The sequence below is a fragment of the Bos taurus genome, chromosome 9 (assembly GCF_002263795.3).
Source record: "Bos taurus isolate L1 Dominette 01449 registration number 42190680 breed Hereford chromosome 9, ARS-UCD2.0, whole genome shotgun sequence".
In the NCBI taxonomy this organism is placed as follows: Eukaryota; Metazoa; Chordata; class Mammalia; order Artiodactyla; family Bovidae; genus Bos; species Bos taurus.
Window position 1 is genome coordinate 101,947,598 of NC_037336.1, and position 20,131 is coordinate 101,967,728.

At 50.4% G+C, this 20,131-nt stretch overlaps 1 protein-coding gene and 1 pseudogene across 3 annotated transcripts in view; one reads left to right on the forward strand and one right to left on the reverse strand.

The window, feature by feature from the left end:
• The first annotated feature begins 973 nt into the window (after window positions 1-973).
• LOC101904883 (T-complex protein 10A homolog 2) overlaps window positions 974-20,131 on the forward strand; it is a 29,331-nt gene continuing 10,173 nt past the window's right edge. The window contains exons 1-6 of one of the 3 annotated variants that reach the window (XM_059889988.1): window positions 974-2,539; window positions 7,736-7,871; window positions 9,665-9,880; window positions 11,659-11,772; window positions 12,973-13,131; window positions 15,680-15,782. In XM_059889988.1, coding sequence (XP_059745971.1) covers window positions 7,737-7,871; window positions 9,665-9,880; window positions 11,659-11,772; window positions 12,973-13,131; window positions 15,680-15,700 — 645 coding nt within the window. In that variant the 5' untranslated portion in view covers window positions 974-2,539; window position 7,736 and the 3' untranslated portion in view covers window positions 15,701-15,782. Of the gene's footprint in view, window positions 2,540-7,735; window positions 7,872-9,664; window positions 9,881-11,171; window positions 11,773-12,972; window positions 13,132-15,679; window positions 15,789-19,153; window positions 19,230-19,412; window positions 19,515-20,131 lie in introns of those variants that run through there. The other 2 variants (XM_059889987.1, XM_059889989.1) reach the window with 2 other exon arrangements.
• On the reverse strand, window positions 8,691-8,773 carry LOC112448176 (uncharacterized; annotated as a pseudogene).

The window sequence follows — 20,131 nt, forward strand, 5'->3', positions numbered from 1 at the left end:
GTTTTAGTTCAGCTTTTTCACTCTCCTCTTTCACCTTTATCAAGAGGCTTTTTATTTTCCTCTTTGCTGTCTGTCATAAGGGTGGTGTTATCTGCATATCTGAGGTTGCTGCTATGTCTCCCTGCAATCTTGCCAGCTTGACCTTCATGCAGCCGAGCATTTTGCATGATGTACTGTACGTATAAGTTAAATACGGGGTGACAGCATACAGCCTGATGTACTCCTTTCCCTACTTGGAACCAGTCTGTTGTTCCACATCTGGTTCTAACTGTTGCTTCTTGACCTGCATACATGTTGCTTAGGAGGCAGGCAAGGTGGTCTGGTATTCCCATCTCTTTAAGAATTTCCCACAGTTTGTTGTGATCCACACAGTCAAAGGATTTAGTGCAGTCAGTGAAGGAGAAGTAGATGTTTACAAAGTGGATTTTTTTCTCCATTTAATCTGTAATCTTAAATAGCTTCTCAAGTCATTATGCTTTGAAATGTTTGGAAATCAGCGTCACAGACAAGGTAGTGGTAAGTCGCTTCAGTCGTGTCCAACCGTGTGCAACCCCAGAGACAGCAGCCCACCAGGCTCCCCTGTCCCTGAGATTCTCCAGGCAAGAACACTGGATCAGGTTGCCATTTCCTTCTCCAATGCATGAAAGTGAAAAGTGAAAGTGAAGTTGCTCAGTCGTGTCTGACTCTTAGTGACCCCATGGACTGCAGCCTACCAGGCTCCTCCGTCCATGGGATTTTCCAGGCAAGAGTACTGGAGTGGGGTGCCACTGCCTTCTCCAACAGACAAGGTAGGGGATATCCTGTAGCTGAGCCTTTATCTATGCCACTAGCTATGACTTTACAAAAGGTTCTAAGAGACAGAACTTGTGTCCAGGGTATAGGAGGGCTTTGCATGGGTTTGATTTCAATTTTTGTTGTTCTTAGTAAATAGATGTAGAGTTGACACAGAAGACTGTGCATTTCTTTGGTTTTCTTTATAGATCTATTAGGCCAGGAATTGGGGGAAGAAACACTTTGGGGGGCTCGCCAAGGAGACACTGGGAGTGGATTCTCCTACCGTGGGACCCTGCAGGACCCCTGACCCTACGCGCCACCCCGCGGGACCGAGCCGCAACCCGGCGGAAGCACCGCCCCACCACTCCGTCAGTGACCCGGGACGAACCTTCCAGTCTGGCTCCACGCAGCTCTGGGAACCTGCACTCAGGCCACCAAAGCATGAGTTTCAGGGACAGGCCCGCCCTTTCCTGTTTCTCAGGCTTGTGGTTGCAACGAGCTGGCTGCTCCCCCAGCTGTGACCCTGCTCGGGCAGCCCCCCGTGGGTGGCAGCTTCCCACAGGGCTCTGGGGTGCGGGAAACGTTGAAAGAATCACACTTTACCAAGTAGTCTTCTTCATTTATCGACATTGAACAAAAACTGAAACCACATTTACGTCTAACTTCTGCAGGCTGGGGGACCTCGGGGAAAAGGGACCCTCTGACCTGACTCTCAGAAGGCAGACGGGGGCATGGAGAGATGGAGTCTGCCCCATGTGCTGAAATCTTGTGACCGAGAGAAGAGGAGCTGGTGTTCACAGAGGACCCCACTCAGCACCAACTGGGCTCCTCAACCTGGCATGTTCAGTGAGATCCCAGAGCCAGGAGCATATTTGAAGTCATACTCCAAATTCAGACACCTTGGTCACGGTTAACTAGACATTCTCCCCGGTGTATTTGAAGAATATTACAATCTGGTCAAACTGTTCTTGTTAAGAGGATTCTCTAACTAGACACCTTTAGGAATGTACTTTCAAACTGTTTTCTCAGTGGGCAGCATTAGTCACAAATAGTCTTTCTACTGAATCACAGGATCATGCCTTCATAGAGCTAAGAGACCAGAAATGCCTTTTTCTTCCAGCACTTTCCTAGAACTCCCAGCAACAGCCAGCACGGTTGAGAGCATGCTTTCCCTGACATGTGGTGCCCCAGGGCCTGTGTCTGGGTCCTCTAGTCCTGCGGCTTCGCCAGGAAGCCCTGCTCTCCTGCCGTCCAGGGTCTGCAGGCCTGGGGTTGGCCCCTTCCCCCACCTCCAGGGGTGTCATCTGATTTATTTCCCCAGCTGCAGACTCACACAGCCACGCTCCCTCTGCGTCTGCAGGGACCCTGCTGTCCTTCTAGCAAACAGCAGATCAAAGGGCAGCTTTGCGTCCTCGAGGACACGGGCTGAGAGAAACGAGGCCTTGCTCTGTGCTGCACACAGAAAGCTCGATGTTAAACACATGGCGGGCAGTCAGCTGGGAGGTGGAGTCCTGCCATCGTCAGATCCCTGTGCGGGTAACCTACTGCACTGACTTTGAACTGACTGTACCCAAACCGCGTTTGTGAACATTTAATTGTCTTTTAACTTCATGAAATCATAAAGCTAGCCAGAGTATTGGGAAGTGTGGTACGCGTGTGCCCCTTTAAGGCGGGGAGGCAGTTTAGAATCCACCGCTGTTCTCTGAGAAGCGGTGGAGGGGTCAGGGGGGCTCCAGGACCCCGCCCCATGACCGCCCTGGACTAGGTGAGGCGGAAGCTCTTGCTGGGTTGGCCGAGGGCGGGGGTGTCCCCAAGACTGCCTTTGGAGTTGATATTCATCCTGTCAGAGAAATAGGAAAGAAGTATCTTTTTAGAGTCACAAAAACTCAAGCCAACTTCTGAGTGAAACTTTAGTAAAACCTGACTGGGGATGGGATGATGGAATTATTAGTCTGTTCATTAGTCTTTGCTGTTGGCACTTTTGATTATTTTTCTTCACAAAACAAACGCTTTTAACTTCTTACTTATCTGTCACTGTGGTTAAATTGTTCATTCCATGTTGAATATAGTTTGAAGTTTATGAATAAATGCGTTCGTTTGCACACAGCCGTAGGTGTCATCGTTTCAGCTGTCCTTGTAAGCCTGCCCCCTCCCCCAAGTCCTTGGCCCGGGGACAATCGCTGATGTGCTCTGTTGCTGTCGTTCAGTCGCTAAGTCATGTACACTCTTGTGACCTCATGGACTGCAGCACACTAGGCTTCCCTCCTTTGGTATCTCCTGGAGCTTGGTCAAACTCATGTCCATTGAGTCAGTGATGCCATCCAATCATCTCATCCTCTGATGCCCCCCTTTCCTCCTGCCCTCAATCTTTCCCAGCATCAGGGTCTTTTCCCATAAGTTGGCTCTTCGAATCAGGTGGCCAAAATATTTGGGTTTCAGCTTCATCATCAGTCCGTCCAATGCATATTCAGGACTGATTTCCTTTACAATTGACTGGTTTGATTTCCTTGCAGCCCAAGGGACTCTCAAGAATCTTCTCCAACACCACAGTTCAAAAGCATCATTTCTTCGCTGCTCAGCTTTCTTTATGGTCTAATTCTCACATCCATACATGACTACTGGAAAAACCATAGCTTTGCTGGCAAAGTAATATCTCTGCTTTTTAATATACTGTCTAGGTTGGTCATAGCTTTTCTTTCAAGGAGCAAGCATCTTTTAATTTCATGGCTTCAGTCACCATCAGCAGTGATTTTGGAATCCAAGAAAATAAAGTCTGTCACTGTTTCCATTGTTTCCCCATCTATTTGCCATGAGGTGATGGGATTAGATGCCATGATCTTATTTTTTAAATGTTGAGTTTTGAGCTAGCTTTTCATTCTCCTCTTTCATCTTCATCAAGAGGCTGTTTGGTTCCTCTTCACTTTCTGCCATAAGGGTGTTATCATCTACATATCTGAGGTTATTGATATTTTTCCTGGAAATCTTGATTCCAGCTTGTGCTTCATCTAGCCCGGCATTTCACATGATATACTCTGCATAGAAGTTAAATAAGCAGGGTGACAATATACAGCCTTGACGTACTTTGTTCCCAATTTTGAATCATGTAAGTTGTTCCATGTCTGGTTCTAACTGTTGCTTCTTGACCTGCACACAGATTTCTTAGGAGACAGGTAACGTAGTCTGGTATTTTTATCCCTTTAAGAATTTTCCAGTTTGTTGATATCCACACAGTCAAAGGCTTTAGAATGGTTAATGAAGCAGAAATAGATGTTTTTCTGGAACTCTCTTGCTTTCTTCATGACCCAACGAATGTTGGCAATTTGATCTCCGGTTCCTCCGCCTTTTCTAAAACCAGCTTGAACATCTGGAAGTTCTCAGTTCATGTACTGTTGAAGCCTTGCTTGAAGGATTTTGAACATTTCCCTGCTAGCATGTTAAATGAGCACAATTGTGTGGTAGTTTGAGCATTCTTTGGCATTGCTTTTCTTTAGGATTGGAATGAAAACTGACCTTTTCCTGTGGCCACGGCTGAGTTTTCCAAATTTGCTGGCATATTGAGTGCAGCACTTGAACAGCATCACATTTTATCACAGCATCACATCACATTTGGAAATAGCTCAGTTGGAATTCTATCACCTCTTCTAGCTTCGTTTGTAGTAATGCTTCCTAAGGCCCACTTGCCTTCACATTCCAGGATGTTTAACTTTAGGTGAGTGACCACACCATCATGGCCATTGTGATTGTCCAGGTCATTATGACCTTTTACGTAAAGTTCTGTGTATTCTTGCCGTCTCATCTTAATATCTCCTGCTTCTGTTAGGTTCTTGTGGTTTCTGTCCTTTATTGTGCCGGAAACGTTCTGGCTGTACTTGCCGAAAACGTTCCCTTGAAATCTCCGATTTTCTTGAAGAAATCTCTAGTCTTTCCCATTCTGTTATTTTCCTCTATTTCATCACACTATTCACTTGAGAATGCTTTCTTATCTCTCCTTGCTGTTCTCTGGAACTCTGCACTCAGTTGGGTCTATCTTTCCCTTCCTCCTTTGCCTTTCACTTCTCTTTTTTTCTCAGCTGTTTGTAAGGCCTCCTCAGACCACCACTTTGCCTTCTTGCATTTCTTTTTCTTTGGGATGGTTTTGGTCACCTCCTCCTGTTCAGTTCAGTTCAGTCCCTCAGTCGTGTCCGACTCTTTGCGACCCCATGAATCGCAGCACGCCAGGCCTCCCTGTCCATCCGACTCTGTGCGACCCCATGAATCGCAGCACACCAGGCCTCCCTGTCCATCACCAACTCCCGGAGTTCACCCAGACTCACGTCCATCAAGTCACTGATGCCATCCAGCCATCTTGTCCTCTGTCGTCCCCTTCTCCTCCTGCCCCCAATCCCTCCCAGCATCAGAGTCTTTTCCAATGAGTCAACTCTTCACATGAGGTGGCCAAGTACTGGAGTTTCAGCTTTAGCATCATTCCTTCCAAAGAACACCCAGGGCTGATCTCCTTCAGAATGGACTGGCTGGAGCTCCTTGCAGTCCAAGGGACTCTCAAGAGTCTTCTCCAACACCACAGTTCAAAAGCATCAACTCTTAGGCAGTCAGCTCTATCCATAGTTCTTCAGGCACTCTGTCTATCAGATCTAATCCCTTGACTCTATTTGTCATCTCCAGTGTATAATCAAAAAGGATTTGATTTAGGCCATGACGTTCAAGCTAGTTTTAGAAAAGGCAGAGGAACCAGAGATCAAATTGCCAACATTCACTGGATCATGGAAAAAGCAAGAGAGTTCCAGAAAAACATCTATTTCTGTTTTATTGACTATGCCAAAGCCTTTGACTGTGTGGATCACAATAAACTGGAAAATTCTGAAAGAGATGGGAATACCAGACCACCTGACCTGCCTCTTGAGAAATCTGTATGCAGGTCAGGAAGCAACAGTTAGAACTGGACATGGAACAACAGACTGGTTCCAAATAGGAAAAGGAGTACGTCAAGGCTGTATATTGTCACCCTCCTTATTTAACTTCTGTGCAGAGTACATCATGAGAAACACTGGACTGGAAGAAGCACAAGCTGGAATCAAGATTGCTGGGAGAAATATCAATAAGCTCAGATATTCAGATGACACCACTCTTATGGCAGAAAGTGAAGAGGAACTAAAAAGCCTCTTGATGAAAGTGAAAGAGGAGAGTGAAAAGTTGGCTTAAAGCTCAACATTCAAAAAACTAAGATCATGGCATCCGGTCCCATCACTTCATGGGAAATAGATGGGGAAACAGAGGAAACAGTGTCAGACTTTATTTTTCTGGGCTCCAAAATCACTACAGATGGTGACTGTAGCCGTAAAATTAAAAGACGCTTACTCCTTGGAAGGAGAGTTATGACCAACCTAGATAGCATATTCAAAAGCAGAGACATTACTTTGCCAACAAAGGTTCGTCTAGTCAAGGCTATGGTTTTTCCTGTGGTCATGTATGGATGTGAGAGTTGGGCTGTGAAGAAAACTGAGCGCCGAAGAATTGATGCTTTTGAACTGTGGTGTTGGAGAAGATTCTTGAGAGTCCCTTGGACTGCAAGGAGCTCCAGCCAGTCCATTCTGAAGGAGATCAGCCCTGGGTGTTCTTTGGAAGGAATGATGCTAAAGCTGAAACTCCAGTACTTTGGCCATCTCATGCGAAGAGTTGACTCATTGGAAAAGACTCTGATGCTGGGAGGGATTGGAGGCAAGAGGAGAAGGGGATGACAGAGGATGAGATGGCTGGATGGCATCACTGACTGCATGGACGTGAGTCTGGGTAAACTCCGGGAGTTGGTGATGGACAGGGAGGCATGGCGTGCTGCAATTCATGGGGTCGCAAAGAGTCGGACACGACTGAGCGACTGAACTGAACTGAAGTGAGTGGCCTAGTGGCTTTCCCTACTTTCTTCAACTTAAGTCTGAATTTTGTAATAAGGGGCTCATGATCTGAGCCACAGTCAGCCCTTGGTCTTGTTTTCTCTGACTGTGTAGAGCTTCTCCATCTTCAGCTGCAAGAACATAATCAATCTGATTTGGGTTTTGACCACCTGGTAATGTCTGTGAGTAGAGTAGTCTTTGCCTTGTCGGAAGAACATATTTGCTATGACCGGTGTGTTTGCTTGACGAAACTCTGTTAGCCTTCGCCCTGCTTCATTCTGTGCTCAATGCCACACTCGCCTGTTACTCTGAGTCAGCCTTAATCCATTTTGATAAAGGCCCGGGTTTCCTTAAAACATAAAGGAAAGACCGTCTGCTGAGAGTGATTTCAGAGGATGCCCTGTGTTTGCAGGAACTTGGTTTCTTGGGTTTGGCTCTGTTTTCTGCTGCTGTGAGGTGCGGCGGTGGTGGACATGCCGGCCCCTCTAGCCCGGTTCCTCCTCGTGTCTGCACGCAGCCTGGCTGCGAGCCGCAGGAGTCTCCACGGCCGAAAGCCCACAGCCTGAAGGCAGGAAACCTGCCTACTCGTCCCCTGCCTGAGGCGCCCGGGGGCAGGGCCAGCATCCCTGCTCCAGGGTGGTGTCCCTTGTCCCCGGTGGCCCAAACGTGGCCCGCTGGGGGTGTTAGAGAAGCCACCCCTTCAGCACGGCAGGCAGAGGGTCCATTCTAGCAGTCTGGGCAGCGCCCCTCATGCTGCGGGCAGAGTGGGGTCCTCAGTTTCCCACGGAGACCCTCCTGAGCACAACCTTGGTTGCGGGGCCAGCCAGAGTCCAGTCTGCATGGCTCGATGGTCTGTGAGTTAAAGTGTCTGCGCTCCACCGCCAAGGAGCGCCTGTGTGTGGCCTCTCGGTCCTCCATGAGAGCTTGGCAGACACCACCATGGCCGGTCCATGAGTCAGCTTTGTAGGCACCACACAGGCCGAGCTGGGCTGTTGTGAGGTGGGGGTCCCATGCTGCAGTGGGAGGCAGCCTGCACCCCCTCCCTGCCCACCAACCTTCTGCTCCCTCCTCAGAATGCTGAGGGCTCACCTGGGGGCCGAGGAGCTGGCGGAGACGGAGCCTGGCTGCCCAGAAGACGGCGGGGCCGGGCCCCAGCCTGAGACAGTGGCCGGGCGCTCTCCAGAGGATGGTGGGGCTGAGGCCATGCTGGTGAGTGGGGCACAGGCCTGGGGGTGCAGGCCTGGGGGGGAAGGTCCATGGGGTGCAGGCCTGGGGATGAAGGTCCATCCAGGGGGTGCAGGGCTGGGGGTGCAGGGCTGGAGACAGCAGGCTTAGGGGCAGTGCAGCCCTGGGGGTTAAGGTCCAGTGGGTGCAGGCCTGGGTTTCTCAGCTCCTGGTGTTGACCCACTCTTGCCAGTCGTTGCCCGACTGTGTCCTGGGCACCCAGCTCTGGAATGCCCCTGCTCCCTGCCCTCCCTTCGTGACCCGCAGGTTCTGTGTGGGGAAAGTAACTGGGGTCTGGAGGACAGGGAACCATGCCCAGGCTTCTGGGGCCTCGTCAGCCCACCCCTCTGCCCAGAAGCTCTGCGGCATCAGCCTTCACGAACTTGGTGTTTTTAGAATAATTCCTACAGGTGAGGAGAAGAAGAATATGAATTTAATTCACTATGGAAATGCAATGACTTTCCCACTGTTTCTAGAAGAAAATGAGAGAATAATATAATTACTAATTTTCTCTCAAATTGTGTTATTTTTCCTTTTAATAGTTAATTTGCAAATGTGATGTTAATTACTTTTTGGAGGTAATCTCTATAAAAGGAAAATATCTTCCTCAAGTTCTAGAGTTTTTTAAACTTATTTTTCCCTACTCTAAGTCTCTCTACTAAACTGTTTCTAACGTAGACAAATTAATACCTTCTTTTCTGAAAACAGCTTTTATTCTGATATACAAACAACATTTCCTTTGTTGTACCCAACAGCTTATATTTCTTTCGTAAAAAGATGATTTCCACCCACTTTTTATTTTTATTTTATTTTTATTTTTTTTCAATTAGCAATAATCGCGCCTCAGATAAACCTCATTGGCTACGATACTGCCACTGCGCAAAGCTGGAATCCACCCACTTTTTAAAAAGTACATTTACTTCTTTCCTTGTCTGTTCTTATTTTTGGCTGTGCTGGGTCTTCCTTGCTGTGCACGGGCTTTCTCCAGCTGTGACGAGCAGGGTCTCCTCTCTGGTTGTGGTCCACGGGCTTCTCACGGTGATGGCTTCCCTTGCCGCAGAGCACAGGCCCCAGGGTGCTCAGCCTTCGGTGCCTGTGGCGCGTGGGCTCAGCAGTTGTGACTCACGGGCTCAGTAGTTGTGCTGCGCGTGCTTAGCTGCCCTCTGGCATGTAGGGTCTTCCTGGACCAGGGATTGATCCAGCAGCCGCTGCACTGCGAGGTGGATTCGTAACCACCAGCCTGCCAGGGAAGCCCCTTATATTTCTAATTTTGAAGCCTATTTTGTACTTTAACATGGAAAGCTGGACGTAACTGAGTGAAGAAGTGCAAAGCAACAGCTGACATCTACTCCCCGTTTTTCATTCTCCGCGCTGAGTGTTCTATGCACAGGTTTCCCCTCTCATAGCAATGGCCTGAGGTCGCTTTGTATCATCATCTTAGAGGAGCAGAAGCTGAGGCCCAGAGAGGTTAAGTGCCTTACCTGAGGTCACACAGAAAGGAAGGGGGGCAGCCGAGGTCACAGTCTGGGTCTGAATCCCTTCAACGCTCACGTTCTTCAGTCCAGGCTGTCCTGATCCTTTAGGATAAGCTGAGGGGGAAGAAGCCGAGCCCTCTCAGCCTCCTTCTGCCCCAGTGGTGTTTAGCAGGAAGGGTCAGCCTCCTGAGCTGCTTGTGTCACGTGGACGTGACTCGGTGGAGACGCGCGGAGGTCTCCTGGCTGCGTCCGGCCCAGCGGCCACGAGCTCCTGACAGCAGTCCTTGTTCTCTCCTGTTGCAGCGGCTGCAGCAGGAGGTCTCGGGGCTCCGAGAGGAGTTCAGGAAGCAGGAGGCCCGCTGGGCGGCCACCCACCGTGAGCTCCGGGCCCAGATGGATGCGTTGGTGAAGCAGAACCTGGAGCTGCGGGCTGGGCTAAGGGCTTCGGAGCGGCGGCGCCTGGAGGCCAAGCGGAGTGCGGCGGGCTCGGTGCACGTGAGAAGACGATCAGAGGCTCGGGTACCGGGGCCTCTGTTTGCCAGCCCAGAGCACCACCCGCAGAGCCGCGTGCTTGGCGCTGGGTGACCGTGGCACTTCCCGTGCAGGAGGCGGGAGGGCTTGCCTCCTCTGGTCAGCTCCACACACCACGAGCAACCAGTTACAGTCGGGAGTGGCCAGGGCGTTCATGGGGGCCCCGTGCATCTGTCTGCAAAGACATCTGCTAACACCAAGCAAAAGCACGTTGGGTGCTGCCCGGGTTTATGGGGGGCGATCTGTGCTTGCTTTCTGCCCCCATTGACCCCTGTCACGACCCCTGAGGTGGGTGCGTCTAACCCCAGCGTTAGTCACGTGGCTGGGAGCCAGAGTCCAGACTCGGACCAGCTCGCTGACCCCAGAAGCAGCCTACGGGCCCCAGGGCTCTGTCCAGCACTGGGACCACTCAATGGAGAGTTGGGAAAGAGCTCACCCTGCTTCCCTGCACACAGCACCCGGCTTCCAAGTGTGGGTGGCCGGGCCGAGCGCAGGCTGCGGAGTTGGTGGGGTGGCCGGGGCTCTGTCGCTGTGTTGGCATGTTCCCCCATTTGCATCTAAAGAACTGGGCCATTCGAGCTGCGTGTGCAGGAGTCAGCAGGAAACCACGCAAACACCCTCGAAATGTAACTGGGGGTTTCCTCTAGCGGATCAAGGGAAGCGCTAACACTTCTTGTCTGCACTCACTGTGTGAGCTTCTGAGTCTGTAGTTCAAGGACTTGAAACTGAAAAATGAAAGCCACTCAGTCGTGTCCGACTCTGTGTGACCCCATGGACTATACAGTCCATGGGATTCTCCAGGCCAGAACACTGGAGTGGGCAGCCTTTCCCTTCTCCAGGGGATCTTCCCAACCCAGGAATCAAACCCAGGTCTCCCACATTGCAGGTGGATTCTTTACCAGCTGAGCCCCCAGGGAAGCCCAAGGACTTAGGGTATCTCTGATATGACGGATGGGCCTCCCTCTCTCATCTCTCTCTCTGATTTTGAGCTCTTGTGCTTGGCGGGCTTCCAAACATCCCTTAGGTCTGTACACAGTCCCCATCACAGGGTCATGGGGTTACTTAGAGTGTCCGGGCCTGCCCTCCAAAGCAGGCCTGACCTGACCTGAAGGGAACAGACACACATGTGAATTGCACACCTTAGGTGCACACAGGTGTATCTGTGTGCAGACACGACTTCAGGGACAGAAGATCACAAGGTCAGTGACCACTCATGAGCACACTGGACCAGCCTCCGCCCACCCCCCTGCACCCCCGCCCCTCCCCGCCCAGCCCGCCTCTGGGCTGAGTGGTGAGTAACTCAGAACGCCTCCTCCCACCTGCGGGATCGGGCCGCTTGCTTCAGAGCTGGGAGGCTACGGGTCTCCCAATTCAGATCTTAGATAAACTGTGAGTGATGCTAGAAACGGGGGCGTGTTTTCTTCCTTCTTGAATCCTTTCTCAGCTGAAGACACACAGCGCAAGGAAACAAATTAGGTGTTGGTTTCGTTGCCTGGGGATCTCAGGGTATTTTCAAACAGTGAGCCATGACACACAGCACCACAAGGCACACAGAGGCGCCTTGTTTCGGGCGCGGCGTGTGTTCCTGGAGAGCCTGCAACACACCGAGGGGAGGACCCCACCCCGGGCCCCCAACCTGGCGTCCCTGTTTTTCCCAGGACACTGTAGTTACTGTTGAATGGATTAAATGTGCATTTCTCTCTGTTACTGTACCTCAGGAGATGTGACCACGCTTCCTGAATTTTCTGTGTGATAAATTGTCTTAGGTGTCAGAGTCTACTTTTGGGAAAATGTCCCCTCTGCCAGCTGATACAGGGATAACGCCAAAACACGCTGGCCAAAGTCACAGCACAGCGCTCCTAGGACTGCCGTCAGGAAAGGTGACTTCCACCAGCTGACTCCCGGGTTTGTCGTCTGTGAAAGGAAGCGGAGGCTGGGGACCCAGGCCCACGTGTCCCCACAGCGTCCCAGGGGGACCCTGCCTCCCTGCAGGAAATCCCTTGCTGCAGGCTGCAGGCTCCCTGGGGCCTTGAGGGCAGAGGGCCTGGCACGGAGCTGGGCACGGGCAGGAGGGCCGTACACCTGGGTCCTTGCTTTATTTCCACTAATCCAGCCTCGGGCTGGGGCCCGGGTAGCCACAGCCGCGGCGCTGTCTCCACTAATCCAGCCTCGGGCCGGGGCCCGGGTAGCCACAGCCGCGGCGCTGTCTGGCTTGTCCTCGTGTGTACCTGCAGCCATCGCGTCTCCTCGCGGCTCGTGCCCTGGACTCTCTCCATGCGCAGTCCACGCTGCTGTCTGGGGGCCTCCTGCGGGGTGTTATTTGATCCCAGAGGCATTTTCCTGGCTAAGGGCAGCCCCTCTTTAGGCAGTCTTACTAGCAGCATATTTGCTACTTCAGCTCTGAGGCATCTTCATCCTTGGAGGCCAGCGTCTGGTAATGGGTGACTTGGGCTGAAAAGCCCCCAGACTCCTGGGGATGACCACGTGTCCTGCCCTCCTGCCCCAATACCTCTACTGAGCAGAAAATATTTTATTCCTTGAAGGAGGGTCTGGGATCTCCTAATCCAGGTGTTTATTAAAAGTAGGAAAGCTATCTTTTTCGGGTTGTTGGGGTGGGGAGTGTCTGAAGCTCCAGCGCTGTGTGGAGTCGCTGGTTTGCTTTGGGACGAAGCTTTCTCTTATGTTCTGTATTGAACTGAATTAATTAGGAGCGTGCAACATAATTCCTTAATCAATGCACATGCAAGTGAAGAATTGGTGTGCTCAGAACTGAAGGTTATCAATTTTTGAATAATGCAAAGGGTAGAAAAAATGTCTGTTGTATGTTTTAAAATTCAGTTTTGAGCAATTTGTTTTGCCATGATAGCGAACCTCTTTCAGACAATCCATGCTAACTTTCCTCAATTCCATGTGAACATGGGCTGTCGCGTGGGAGATGAGATACACCAAGAATTCTGCTTTGCAGCACGTGAACACAGGGCTATAACAAAGTAGCTTCTGTGATGGAAGATGAGGTATTTGCTGATATTTTTGGATAATGTTTGTCATTGATGCAAAAGTACTCCCATGTTTGTTTTCAGCCAATAAGCAGAGAGACAGAGAAAACTGACTCAGGGAAACTGATACCATGTGAAGATGGAGATAAAGCTCTTTCCAGAAGTCTTCAAGACAGACATGCAAAGCCTCCTGGGAGGGAACAAGCCTCTGAAGAAAAGCCAGCCCTGTCTGAGGATGGAAAGGTAACACTGGGGAGCAGTGCTAATTTGTACACTGAAAGTCTAGATTTAGATGAAATTCCACTATGTCTAAAAAGGATACTCCATTTATCATTCTAAATAGTTTAAATTTTGCTGGGGACCAGCCCCAGCTGATCCAGGGTATTCGAAGGAGAGACGGCCTAGGCAACTATTTATATGCTAATTAGAGATATAGAGAACAATAGAATGAGGATAGCTCAGTAGGAAAATTCAGTGGAGAAAAGAGGCTGAGTAGCTTGGTTTACGCGGGAGACCAATAAAACTTCAAGACAAGAAGTTTGCACCACTTACGTAGGCCGCAGGTGCCCTCTCGAATAGCGGAAGGTGCCTCACCCTAGACACCTTCTCGAGTGGGTCTTAGCAGCCCAGGCATAATTAGTAAGCGTGGTGGGTTCCGCGCTCCAGATGGAGACTCAGCTGGAAGTTAAAGGGAAGAATGACATGCGGAGACCAAGCGTTGGTGAGCAAGGCCTGTAGCTTTATTTTCAACAGGGGTTTTTATACCCTAAGTTACACATAGAGGATAATAGGGGATGCAAAGTCAGCAGTCTTTGATTCTTATCAAAAACCAGGGTTTCTTTCCTGCAAATTTATCGTATACAAATGGTTTAGGTGATTTACATCATCTTCTGGACAGAAGGCCTACTAACATTTTATGACTCTTGACAAGGACTTATCAACAAAGACTTATTTTCTCTAAGAGTAATTATTTTAAGGTTTGGCACCATCTTCCAAAGATAAAATTGCATTCCTATAGGGTGGATGTGTAATGGGTTTACAACAAAGGAAAGAATTTATTACCTTAAGGGTCTAAAGTTACTAACACCAAGGCCACTACTTATTTTTTCTACATACCAACTATTAATTAATACACATTCAAGGATACAATTCAGGGGATGTGAAAACTTGGCAACAAGCATTGACTCATCAATGAAATCCTTTACTAGTCTTATTCTGACAGTTTCTAATTCTCTGAGAGCTCTAAGCTATTTGAATATCTTAAGCTTCCCGTGCCTCTCGAGGCTGGGAGACTGTAAACAATTGTATGCATAGCTGCAGGAGTCCGGGTAAACTTGTCAGGCGAGTTAGAGAGCCATCTGAGGGGTTTGGATTTAAACACTCCTAATTGCCCAGGAACTTTATTAATTGGAGCTGTAAGTTAACTCTTTGACAGAGAGAACGAGATGGTGGTAGGGGACAGCCCCCAGTAAAGTCAGAGGTGAGAGCACAAAGCAATAAGGTAGGCAGACTCTGGTTTTTTGGGAGAAGGTACTCGAGAATATCCGGGGAGACTCCCGAGGCTCCATCCCGCCTTTGCGTATGCCGAGCCTCCTTCCTCATGACCTTTGTCACGAGCGGAATGTCTCTCGCCGGCTCCCGGCAAAATTTATTAAGAATAATTATATTTTCATATATTAATGAATATTATTTGACTTTAATGCTAAAAAAGTAAATGAATGGAGTTGATTATCGTTTTCTCTGTTGTGCTCTGTATATTCCTGCACCTAAAAACAGCCCCTTGAATAACTGACTCGATGGACGTGAGTTTGAGTAAACTCTGGGCTTTGGTGATGGACAGGGAGCCCTGGCGTGCTGCAGTCCTTGGGGTCGCAGAGGCAGACACGACTGAGCGACTGAACTGAACTGAACTTCCTGTATAGCAGACCTTGAGAAACATTACCAATCAACTATTCCCCGATAGAATGCATTTTAAAAGAATAGCCCCTAGAAATAGAATCATCACGTGACTCAGCACTCCCACTCCTGGGCGCACATGCACAGAAAGTCGTAATTTGAAAGGATACACGCACCCCAGTGTTCATAGCAGCACTGTTTACAACAGCCGGGACACGGAAGCCAACTAAGTCTCTGTCAACCGAGGAAGGATAAAGATGTGGCACAGATACACAACGGAGCATTGCTCAGCCGTGGAACAAGTGAAGTAAGGCCACCTGCAGCAACATGGCTATAACCAGAGAGTATCATACTAAGTAAAATCAGATGCAAGAAGACAAATACACATGATATCACTTATACGTAGAATCTAAAATATGATATAAACACTCAAAATAGAAACAGACCCACAGACATAGAAAACAAACCTATGCTTACCAAAGAGGAAACGGGCGCAGAGGGATAAAGTAGGAGTAACATGTACACACTGCTGCGGTGAAACGGTAACGCAAGGACCTGCTGTATAGCCTAGGGGACTCTGCCCAATGTTTTCTAATAACCTATAAGTGAAAAGAGGCTGGAGAAGAATATACATGTTTAACTACATCACTTTGCTGTGCACCTGAAATTAACACAACACTGCACACCAACTCTACTTCAGTAACAACAGCAGCAACAATAAAAATATGACCAAAAAAAAAAAAGGTCCTTGCAGCGCTGGGCTCAGGGCTGCTGGCGGAGACCTCGGACGGTTTGAAAACACTGACAGCAGAGGAGGTTTTCTGTGACGTTGTTTCTGGCCCTGAGGTGCGTGGCTGAGCGGGCCTGCGGGCTCTGTGCCCGTCCTTGCCCCTAGGTGCTCCAACAATCACCTTAAAGTCTGCAGAAATGGAGCGGCAGGAGGTCCCCAGCGCCAGCTGCTCTTGCGGTCGCCCCCCAGGACCACCGAGCCAAGGATGACCCAGGTGAGCCTCCTCGAGCAGGCTTTTCCTCCTGTTTGCTGTTTGCTCCCAGACGTTGGCTTTTGTTATCCTGTGAGTGTTTTATTATCCTGAAGATCCCGGGGCGAGCGCCTGTGGTTCTCAGCAGGTCGTCCACCGTGCTCTGACCCTCTTTCTCCAGTTCCCTCGGGTCTCCTTCTGCCAGTCTGCCCCGCACATCCCCCCTCTCCCCGCACACCCAGAGCTGGTCCTGGGGGCAGGCGGTCCACCACCCAGATGGGACCGTCCCCTCCGGGGTCCCAGCAGCAGGACCAGAGAGCCCCGAGCTCTGGACATGTCGGGGAAGGAGCCCTTCCCAAGTCCCTTCAGACCCACGTGCGGACCTGCCGCCCTGAACCCTGCTTCTGCTCCAGCCGGGGCAGTGTGGCTTGGCGTCTTTGTGCCGAGCATGAGCTGCGGGTGCCTGAGGTCCCTGTGAACTCAGCAGGGCGATCAGGATCGCGTGGTTTCCAGAGACCTGGCCCTTGCCCTTAGCTGCCCGTCCCCCGCGCCAGTCCTCCTGGCAGGACGCCCGGCCTTGCCATCTCAGAGCCCTCCCTCCGCCCGGGTGGACGCGGACCTGTTTGCCTGCCTGGTGGGCCCCCGCCCCTCCCCCCCACCGGTCCTCTGGGTCCGTCCCGGGGTCTCCCCACAGCCCAGGCTGGATCTTCATCCCCTCGAGGGTCAACGCTGGCGGCCCCTCACCCCCTTGGGGAACCCTGCTCCCCCAAACTCAGTTTACTACTGGAGCTTCCTGCTCCTGATGTACTGAGTGGGACGGCCCCCACCCCATCCCAGCCTCAGCCTCCAGCCCTGTCTCCCCTGATGGGCGGTGCCTCCTTAGAGACACGCTCCCCGACTCCGGGGACTGAGGTGGTGCTCACCCCCAGGACCCGTCTGCCCAGCAGACCTGCCACCGTGGGGTCGGGCTTTTCTCTCCTCCCACCCGTCTGCCTGCTGGCTCATCCGCAGCTCGAAGGCAGAGAACAGGCCTTTGGATCCATCACTCGACCCGCCTTAATACGTGACAAGGGGTGGATATGTTCTTTAAATGGGCTTCTCCAGCGGTGCTAGTGGTAAAGAACCCGCCTGCCAGTGCAGGAGACGTAAGAGACCCGGGTTCGATCCCTGGGTCAAGAAGATCCCCTGGAGGAGGAAATGATAACCCACTCCAGTATTCTTGCCTGGAGGACCCCACGGCCAGAGGAGTCTGGTGGGCAGCAGTCCATAGGGTCACAGAGTCGGACATGACTGAAGCGACTTGGCAAGAATATTCTTTAAACGGTTCATGTTTCCTGCGTGATCAGTTGACCCTGTGTCTGTGTAACTGGCCCTCTGTTTTCATACTGATCTCATGAAGGAAAGAGAACATGTTCACATCAGTTTACGTGGGACTTGGAAACTAGAGAATGTGGTTTCGAGACGTGTGTGCACTGTTCTCTCAGCCTCGCATGCTTGCTCTGCAGACACACGCTCCTCGCCCTCCAGGAGCGATGCAAGCAGGCTCCCCGCCCGGGTCCCGATGGATGAGCCCACGTGTTCCTCCCCAAGCGTCTCCGAGGAGCCACAGGTGGGTGCGTTGAGGGGGTGCAGCCCCCAGCACTGAGAGGGACGCCCCCTGTGTCTTCATGGGGAGAACAGAAAACCACGGTGATTCCAAATACCTCCCCCCCTTACCTGCTGAGGGGCTGCAGCCGTGCCTCTATGTTGAAACATTTTTCCTAGCTTTCGCTTGGGTGCATTTAGCACGTTGTCAAAATAAGAGAGATAATTTTCCATCACTTGGGTTCTCAAATTGGTTTTATATTATAATAGTTTTACTTATAATTTTTAACCAAAACTATTAATAGTAAAAATCAAAGGCAAATATAGCATAATTACCTCCAACTGCTAGCTAGCAATCTGTTTATTATATACTGTATTTAAAACAAGAATCAGTAGTATTATTCAGTTCAGTAGTTCAGTCGTGTCCAACTCTTTGTGACCCCATGGACTGCAGCATGCCAAACCTCCCTGTCCATCACCAACTCCTGGAGTTTACTCACACTCATGTCCATTTAGTCAGTGATGCCATCCAACCATCTCATCCTCTGTCCCCTTCTCCTCCCACCTTCAATCTTTCCCAGATCAGGGTCTTTTCCAGTGAGTCAGTTCTTCACATCAGGTGGCCAAAGTATTGGAGTTTTAGCTTCAGCATCAGTCCTTCCAATTAATATTCAGGATTGATTTTCTTTAGGATGGACTGGTTGGATCTCCTTGCAGTCCAAGGGACTCTCAAGAGTCCTCTCCAGCACCACAGTTCAAAAGCATCAATTATTTGGCACTCAGCTTTCTTTATAGTCCAACTCTCACATCCATACATGACTACTGGAAAAGCCATAGCTTTGACTAGATGTACTTTTGTTGGTAAAGTAATATCTCTGCTTTTTAACATGCTGTCTAGGTTGGTCATAACTTTTCTTCCAAGGATTAGGCGCCTTTTAATTTCATGGCTGCAGTCACCATCTGCAGTGATTTTGGAGTCCCCAAAAATAAAGTCAGCCACTCTTTCCCCCCTATTTGCCATGAAGTGATGAGACTGGATGCCACGATCTTAGTTTTCTGAATGTTGAGTTTTAAGCCAGCTTTTTAACTCTCCTCTTCCACTTTCATCAAGAGGCTCTTTAGTTCCTCTTCACTTTCTGCCATAAGGGTGGTGTCATCTGCATATCTGAGGTTATTGAGATTTCTCCTGGCAATCTTGATTCCAGCTTGTGCTTCATCCAGCCAGGCATTTCGCATGATGTACTCTGCATATGAGTTAAATAAGCAGGGTGACAATATACAGCTTTGACGTACTCCTTTCCCGATTTGGAACCAGTCTGTTGTTCCATATCCAGTTCTAACTGTTGCTTCTTGACTTGCATACAGATTTCTCAGAAGGCAGGTCAGGTGGTCTGGTAATCACATCTCTTTAAGAATTTATAGTTTTCTTCATGGAAGGAAATTTGGGCTTGAACGTATTTATGGTGTAAAAGTTGTTTAGTCTCTATGTCATGTCTGACTCTTTGTGACCCTCTGGACTATAGCCCCCCAGGCTCCTCTCCATGGAATTCTCCAGGCAAGAATACTGGAGTATGTTGCCATTTCCTCCTCCAGGGGATCTTCCCGATCCAGGGATCGAATCCACGCCTCCTGCATTGCAGGCAGATTCTTTACCGTCTGAGCCACCTGGGGAGCCCAGGTGCAGCAACATGGTGTAGAAGTAGGGAGCTGTGAGGGATAACTTCCCTTCCCTTCTCCCAAGAACAGCCCACATTCTGTTCTGCCCTTTCTGACGTCATAAGTAAGGTGCTTTTACTTGACTTTGGGCCCTCCCTCATGGGCTCACCACAACGCCTCAGAAAGATCCCCGCAGCTCTGCGTGGGGCGACGTCTCCATCGGAGGTTTGCCATTACCTGCCGTGCTGTCCCTCGGCCACCCTGGCCCAGAACAGGGGCGCTGGGGGCGTGTGCCTTCATGGAAGCCCAGAACATGGCCCTGGATGGGCCACGGAGCTGGGCCAGTGAGGTGCGGTGGCAGGCGTCCCAACCACGGTCTCCTCAGACAATGTGACGCTCTCTCCACAGGACCTTCCTGTAGAACCAGAGTTGCCCCCAAATGTGTCCCAGCATGAGGACACCAAGATGAAACAGGAGGAGGAGGGGGAGATCCAGCACCCCAAGGCCAAGGTACGTGGTGCTGCCGTCCATCTTCCAGGCCCAGCTCCTGTGCTGACCGTCTACTTCCAGTAAACAAAGCCACACACTTCCCAGAGCAAAACAGATTTAAACATGATTTGTCTCGTATTGCCTGGAGTGTCTCCTTGCTCCACATTGCAACCCTTGAGAAGAGTCTCAGTTCCTGAAGGTCACGTCCGTGTAGAGGGCAGGGGCGGGTGTTGCTGGGGGGCAGGGCTCTCAGGAAGCGGGTGGAACAGTAAGGGCCACAGCTGCAGCCCCAGACGTCCCGCGAGAACCACAATATCTCGTAAATACTCACTGACGCCCAAATGATTGACCAGATCCGAATTCAGCTGACAGTGTTTCGGCCTGTGGCAAGCTCAGAACCTTCCCCGTTCTTGCTTGTTGAATTACCTCTGGCCTAGATGAAGATGAACCTATGCTCTTTAGGATCAGGAAGATCCCTGGAGAAGGGGATGGCTACCCACTCCAGTATTCTTGCCTGGGAAACCCCATGGACAGAGGAGACTGGCCAGCTGCAGTCCATGGGGCTGCAAAGAGTTGGACACGACTGAGCGACTAACACACACACACACGCACAGACATACATTCTTATAAACAGGTAA